This window comes from Narcine bancroftii, chromosome 5 (assembly GCF_036971445.1).
Source record: "Narcine bancroftii isolate sNarBan1 chromosome 5, sNarBan1.hap1, whole genome shotgun sequence".
NCBI lineage: Eukaryota > Metazoa > Chordata > Chondrichthyes > Torpediniformes > Narcinidae > Narcine > Narcine bancroftii.
The window spans coordinates 59,059,435-59,067,195 of record NC_091473.1 but is presented as its reverse complement, the minus strand read 5'-3'; the positions used below and the strand labels follow the sequence as shown (position 1 = coordinate 59,067,195).

General features: G+C 37.5%; 1 protein-coding gene across 2 annotated transcripts; it reads left to right on the top strand.

Annotated features, from left to right (window-relative positions):
• The first annotated feature begins 2,577 nt into the window (after nucleotides 1-2,577).
• On the top strand, nucleotides 2,578-7,377 carry LOC138762688 (tumor necrosis factor ligand superfamily member 6-like). 2 transcript variants are annotated; one of them, XM_069936284.1, is made up of 4 exons: nucleotides 2,578-2,823; nucleotides 3,073-3,112; nucleotides 3,505-3,561; nucleotides 6,146-7,377. In XM_069936284.1, exons 1-4 carry the CDS (start codon nucleotides 2,695-2,697, stop codon nucleotides 6,547-6,549), a joined length of 630 nt encoding a protein of 209 aa, XP_069792385.1. In that variant the 5' UTR covers nucleotides 2,578-2,694; the 3' UTR covers nucleotides 6,550-7,377. The 2 variants fall into 2 exon arrangements, with proteins under 2 accessions (XP_069792385.1, XP_069792384.1); XM_069936283.1 differs by having other exon boundaries at nucleotides 2,578-2,931.
• The last annotated feature ends 384 nt before the right edge of the window (nucleotides 7,378-7,761 follow it).

The window sequence follows — 7,761 nt, the reverse complement described above, 5'->3', positions numbered from 1 at the left end:
CCCATGTTCATGGACATGGCATATATCATTCTAACCCAGTGGTTCACAACCTTTTCCTTTCCACTCACATACCACTTTAAGTAACCCCTATGCTATCGGTGCTCTGTGATTAGTAAAGGATTGCTTAAGGTGGTATGTGGGTGGAAGGGAAGTTGAGAATCACTACTCTAGATCCAATTGTTACTAAAATATTTTGCTTGAGAAAAATTGTCATTGGTCCATTTCGTTTTGAGTTATGAAACAGTGCACATAGCGAGTCAATTAGGTATGATTAAAACAGTGGTTTTCAAACTATTTCTTTTTACCCATATACCACCTTAAGCAATCCCTTACTAATCACAGAGCACCTATGGCATAGGGAATACTTAAAGTGGTATGTAAGTGGAAAGAAAAAGGTTGAGAATCACAGTTCTAACCCTTTCTCATCCTGTCCGAATGCCTCTTTAATGCCATAATTCTATCTACCTATCATCTTGCTCCATATGTGAAAAAAGTTGTCTCTCAGGTCGCTTTTAAAACGTTCCACTCTACTTAAACCATTGCCCTCTTGTTTTCGACTGTACTAAAATGATGGTCCAAAACTCAGAAGAAGGACACTCAATGTGCATGAATAAAACTGTGTCCTTGACGAAGATCCTTAGTGAGAACCATTTCCGCCACAGCCATTCTCCACTCCTGACTGCCTCTTACCCCTTAATCAATTCCATCGAGTGTGCATAGATCGCAGCAGCTTTGATCTTTGCCAACATTTCCTTGCCCAGGCCTATAAAAAGTCCTTCAGTTAAAGGATTTATTAAAGAATGGGTTACAAATCAATGAAATGATGAAAATTACAGCAGTCAAATTTTGATTAGCATATGAGTGAAAGAGAGACAACAGGGAAAAATGTGGTATCTCCTTCTGAGCAGTCTACTTACGGTTACTAGAAGCATTCTTCAGGTCAATGCTGGCAAATATTGGGGTGGTTACATTGCACATCGTATGGAGGTGACAATGACAGCTTCTTTGGTTTTGCCTTTCTTGGATTTCCTCTTTGTGAACTCAACTTCAATTAAGCAACGTTGGTTCAATGTAGACGCAATTATGAGCTGTAGAATTCTTGCTATATTGCAGTTGGAATTTTCCATATGATAAATTAACCTGAGGTGAGTTAGTTGAGACAGCATTCTTCAATGTAAATTCTTAAGCGTCATAACTTTGACCTATATCATGGACATGAGTGGTTACCTCTTTTGCATCTCTAACCCCAAAGTTAGGTCAATTTCAATATTCTTTTGCATCACCTTATTATGGCTGCTCATCACTCAGAGATTAAAGCAAAGGGAGAAGCTTCTGTCTTTTTTTCAGATTCATTTTGCAGGTTCAGACTACAATAGAACATAGAGCTGTACAGCAGAGAAACAGACTTTTTGGTCCATGGGTCGTGTATGCATGGAGCATGATATAGAAATCAAACTGAAATTCTGATGCCCTGACCTGATAGATATTCTTCCATCTCTTTCATATCCACTCATCTCTTCACAAGCCTCTTAAATGTTCCTATTGCACCTGCTTTCACCACCACCACTGGAACTCAATAGGTGAGGCAGCATCTGCGGAAAGCAATAGTTGACATTTCAGATCAGAAAGTCTGATGCTTTGAGCTACTGCTGTTGGTGGTGGGTGAAGTGTTTTGGCAGGGGTACTGGCTGACCCTTACTGCATTTCAGAAGTGACCACTCCTAGCTCTTCAGCCAGTTACTCAAAACCCGAGTCCCAGTTCAGGGCTCTGTGATCAGTAAGGGATTGCTTAAGGTGGTACGTGAGTGGGAAGGGAAGATTGAGAACCACTACTCTAGACCCAGATGTTACTGAAATATTTTTCTTGAGAAAAATTGTCATTGGCCCATTTCCTTTGGAGTTATGAAACTGTGCACATAATGAGTCAATTAGGAATGATTAAAACAGTGGTTTTCAAACTTTTTCTTTCCACTCACATACCACCTTAAGCAATCCCTTACTAATCACAGAGCACCTATGACATAGGGAATACTTAAAGTGGTATGCGAGAGGAAAGAAAATGGTTGAGGACCATTGATCTAAATCATATATTCACTAAGTTTCAAATCACTTCAAATCAGTACTTCACATATTTATATTTATTTTGCCCTTTGTGTAGCTGTAGAAATATGCAAAATTGAGTAGGAATGAAATAAATTTATAATCTATGGTGCACTTATCTCATCTATATACCTAGCCACCTCTCTGCAAATACCCTGCTAAAACTGCCACACGAACCATGCTTGGGGCACAAAGCACATGCTGATTTCATGCATCTAAACTATCAAAGCAATATGAATAATATTTGTGACAGGTTACTGACGCATCTAACCCACAAATGCCTTGAGCCAACAAATGAAACAGCTAAGGCTCAAACCACAAGCCATAGTGCAAATGTGATCCGTTGATCGAAGGTGCAGTTAAGAGAACTAAGCATCTTGGAAATGTTTGGTTGTCTGTTCACACTTTAATCAAAAGGAGGTGTATACGTAGGTTTGATCGGAACAGATTCTCACTATAAAAAGAAGCTCCCACGGTTGGAGGAGCAGTACTTGAAAGTTTGATACGGAAGCTTGAGGATTACTTTGCACGACGAAAGGTTACATGAAAGGAAATACTTCTCTGCATGCTTATAGTTTTCTTGAGTGACCAACCATGCAACAGAGCTATGCATATCCACAAGTTTTCATGGTGGATGGAAATCCAAACTTCAATCCCTATGTACAAACACCAGTCTGGAATGTGCCCACGTTGAAGAAGAGGAGAAAGTGGAACTGCAGGACAGTAGGCTATATTCTGATGTTGAATCTGGTCCTCCTAGCTCTTGCATGGGTTGCATTGGGGACAGTCTATTTAATTGAGCTCCAAAAGGACATTAAAGAAATAAAAGAGGTACATTTCCATGCAAAAATCTGAAGGTTTGTTGGGATGGTGGAGCTTGGGGAAGGGATAGAGTAATGCAGGACTAAAGCAAGCAATTTGAATGAGAAGGTTGAAGCTAATATCTTTACCCTTTCTACTTTTTTTTATCAGGATAATAGAGATAAAGGTCCTCTTGCAGAGAAGATTATTGGTAAGTAGGAGCGAGTTTATATATAATTGTGCAAAATGTCAGATGCATTGACTTAGAAGACTTGCAAATGTGATATGCTGCCTATGGATTCTGTTATTTTTCAGGATGGCATGGGGGAGAGTAGAAAATCTAGATGGAAAAAGGGCAATTGCAAAATAGATATCAAACATAATGGATATTTGCAAAGAGAGTCCTCTGGCTTTGATCTTTTTAAATTATCTGGACTATCATTGCAGTCAAGCACAATCCAATTCACAATCACTGCATCTTCAGAATTATTGATTAAAATTGCCCCAAGGGTGAGAAGTTGAGCTTGCACCTGTTCAGTATGTAATACAAGGTTTTATTCTGCCTCTTTTTGCTGTGGGCTCATTGTTCTGTGCCTTTCATAGGAGCTCAAAATGTGACAAAGCCGCCCAAGAAACTCAAAGCAGCTGCACATCTTACAGGTCAGTGATATCAAATATTTGGGAATAGTGGGACATCCATAAAGATGATAAGATTGAAGAGGATTGGGAGACAGAAAGTGAAACAGAAATCAATGGGAGAGACCAGCATGGGAGAATGAAAGAGCAATGAACTAAAAGACAACCAGCGATGGGGGGGTGGGGGTGGGGGGGGGGGGTGTGGTGTGGGGGTGGGGGAGAATTTAAAAAAATCTAAAATAGATTGTACAAAAAACATCTATAAAATGATGACACTTCTAATCTCTTAAAGATTCCTTCCTTTTGACTAATTTGAATCAGTATTCGCGGAGACAGATATCTCAGGAGTTGATGAATAAGATGAGATAATGTTTACTGTTTTATATATATCTATATAGATATATATTTATAAATATAGAGTACAATGTACACCTGCAATAAAATTTTACATGCTGCAGCTGAGCAGGTACTTCATAAAGAAAACTACAATAGTATACATGGAATTATAAATAAGCAATAAATATTCAATCAGGCAATGTACAATTTATATTATTGTTTATAAATTTGTCCTGAATATGACATATAATGTTAGCAATCTTGGGAGGAAATATGAAAGTTTTAGATTTGAAACAGTTAGGAATGAAATGACCTCATGGAAGAACTCAAAATTACTGCACAAATTGATTACACCTATCTTATTCACCAGGGGGCATAATTTAAAATCAAGTTCATTGAAGTTTCTCTGAGTGTGGATGGATAAATCGTTGTAAACAATAAAATGCAAAGAGTAGGGGATTGAGCCAAATAAGTACTGCATTGGAACAGGCCCATGAAATCTGTGCTGAACACAACTCCAGAATTAAACTAAATCTCTTCTGCTTGTCTATATCTTTTCTTCTGCTGATATATTGTCTTTCCCTACATATTCATGAGTCTATCAGAAGCTACTTAAATGCCACTATCATGTCTGCTTCCACCATATTTTCCTGAAATAAACTTTATTCCAATAAAACTATGACTAAAGGAGAATCCTTCAGTCATTTTGTTTTTAGTGTCATATTCATATGTACTTTCCAATATTGACCATTGTAACATTAATCCTTTAATTTTCTATGAAGGATTGTTGCCACCACTGTGGGTCTTTATAGTTACTCCCCCCTCTTGTTTGAGGGATTTCCCCTCTGGTCCAAGCTCCTCACTGACTGGTAGCATCAGGAGTCTATGCCATGGTCCTTACCCACAAAGCCCTCATGTTGGTTGTGCCAAGCCTCAGAGCACAACTCAGCATGAAACTCCTGCAGCCATTGTCCCTGGCAGTCTGTTCCATGCACCTTATTCCCTGTGTAAACAAAAATTGCCCTGCACATTGCCTTCAAACTCTCTCTCATCTTACACCTATGACAATATGTAAAGAATTAAGGAACGCAATTAAGAAGATGCGACAATATCAAGAAAAAATGCATGATTTGGCTGGGCTTTTCCTGTTAAATATTTCCATTTTACACCTCATCATATTCTCTTCAGAATGAAAGCCAAAGCTTCTGCAGTACTGCTACATGCCACTAGTTGTCTCTCATGTAATGAGTAAGTGATGAACTTCAATGTAATGGGACCAGAAAACAAAGTGTGAAAAAAATTGGATAGCATTAAACTACATATAAAGTACATTAAAATGTCAATGTCTTTCACGATGAAGAGAAATAAGGAATTGAGGTGTGCTTATTCACCAAGAGGAAGGAAATGGTTGAACATGCATAGCACCTATTGCAAGTTCAGAGTGCTTTAGAATGCTGGGCATAATACCACTAGGTGTCAGTTATTATTAAAGAGATGGGATAAATAGTTTGCCATGAAATCAGTCTTAATTTCCAGGCCTGTGATACAGTAGAATGTAAAATATAGGACGATAAAAGGTAGCAAGTGGTGGAAGCTCTCAGTAGGTGAGGCTGTAGCTATGGATCTATCTTTATGCTCATTCAGATGCAAGTCACTCGACTGTGGAATTGGATTAAATGACATCCCTTTTCAAGTATCCCCACCCTCACACCACCCCCCCCCCCCCATTCTTTCTTTGTTAGTACAAGGTTTGATCTGGCTTAAAATATGATGGGATGTGGTAGATTGTTATTTTGACATTTGTTTAACATTGGGTAATGAGATGGATCTCTGATTTATTTCTTGTGTTTCACTTTCACCACCTCCTCTGCCTTCTTGTGCTGCAAGATTTGGTTCAACTCCATTTTCTCTAAGAACCATCATGGCATCAGACTGTCAATCCACCAATCTTGGCTGCATTCTTTTCCTCAAAAGAATGGAAATGTTTTGATTTATACTTGACATTAATTTATACTGTAAGGGATGTTAGAGTCATATTTACAATTATTGTTTTATCCATTTGACCAAGGAGTATTGTTGCACTGGACATTACATCTTACAAGAGCAGAAATAGAATGATTCGTCGTTGGATGTTAATGAGGTTCATTTACCTGATGCGTTATCCTGACCATTAATAACCAGTATTCATTGTTATACCTAAAAAGTTTGTATGTATCATGTTTAATTTTGAACTGTATATTTATAATCTTTATTTGCAATGGTTTGATTGCAGGATATTATAACAACATTGGCTCCAATCCACTTATGTGGGATGATCATTTGGGCTATGCCTTTACAAGGGGTGTCCTATATAAAGACAGAGGCCTGTTCGTCAATGACACTGGACTTTTCTTCGTATACTCAAAGATCTATTTCCGAGCACATAAATGTGAGCAAAACAAGAATTTGGAGCACATCGTATTCAAACGAACAAACCTCTTTCACAGAGACTTGATTCTAATGGAAACAAAGAAAACAAGCTATTGTTCATTGAATGACAAGGACTGGGCAACAAATAGTTACCAAGCAGGAATCATTTATCTTTCTAAAGGAGAGGCTCTTTATGTTAATGTGTCATATCCAAAGCTAGTTGACTCAGATGAGCATAAAACTTTCTTTGGATTATATAAACTTTGACACACTTTTGTTAATTTATATATAACTGAATAGTTGAAATTATTTTATTTAAATAAGAATTAAAATAATATATTCCTGCCAGATAAGCATTTTAAAATCTTCATCATTTGAATGATCTTTTCCAGTTCCTAGTCAGGCAAGGATTTGAGAAAGCAATTCACTTTCTCCCTGTTTTACCTGAGAATGGATCTCCACAGCACTTCCATGGATTGCAGCCTGGAAACATGAGGTGATGGAGGGAGGAGGGGATAAGGACAGAAATGGGACCAGAGCCATTCATGAAGCCATGATTTTTTCATCCAGGCATCCTTTCAACTATTGATTTGTCAATAACAGCAATCAAATGATTATAAGAAATTAGCAGTAGGTTGTGAAATATAAATTTACTTTGAAGAAGTGAATACATGCAAAACAAAGAAGTAGATAAATCTGAAAAAGATTTGCTCTTTTAATTGTCCTTCAGATAACCCTTGAAATGGGAGAAACCTATTGGATTTTAATGATGGCAGCAGCTTTTCAGTCAACGCTTAAATTGGTTAGTGTACAATGTAAATATATAATTTGAATGAACAGAGGCTTCCCTGAGAATCAGATTGTTATGTGTGCATTGTATAGGGTGTCATTGAAATACTTGTTTGGGATTCTTCTATCCAGGACAGAAAATCAATATCACGGTGGATACTCCCTTTAATTCTATGCCACTTTGAAACACAGCACATCATCATTTTATTGTTACCAATTTTATGATAGCAACAATTTGTGCAATACTAACTTATCCAATTGCATTTGTAACATTGTAAATCTTACTGATTTTTAAAAACTTTTATATATGACATATAATTTATAAATAAATGTTTCAGGAAAAGATTTATGAAAGAAGTGTGCTGAGGATTTAATTCAAAAGCTTTTCATTTTATCTCTGAATGAGGATGAGTGATTAACAATTCGATTCTACCCAAAAGGTACAAGTCACTCATTGCAAACTTCTGTCTCAGTTTTGAGACCAAAGCCTTCTGTGGTTGTGGTATATACAAAGAGAGAACATAGGTCCACTGATCTCCCATGTCTGCTCTGCCATATTGTAAGACCATGATTAGTCTCACTGCAGCTTGACTTCCACATTCCTCCCTAACCCAAATGATCTTTCACCCTTTTCCTTATCAAGAGGCAATCTTTCCCTTAAAAATGGTCCTTTGAGTGAGAGGGACTCAC

Bases quoted from the DNA above. Each gene is read 5' to 3' on its own strand.
- LOC138762688 (XM_069936283.1), top strand. From the start codon at position 2,695: ATGCAACAGAGCTATGCATATCCACAAGTTTTCATGGTGGATGGAAAT. The intron at 2,932-3,072 runs GTACATTTCCAT...TTTTTTTATCAG, and splicing joins ACATTAAAGAAATAAAAGAG to GATAATAGAGATAAAGGTCC. The intron at 3,113-3,504 runs GTAAGTAGGAGC...TGCCTTTCATAG, and splicing joins TCTTGCAGAGAAGATTATTG to GAGCTCAAAATGTGACAAAG.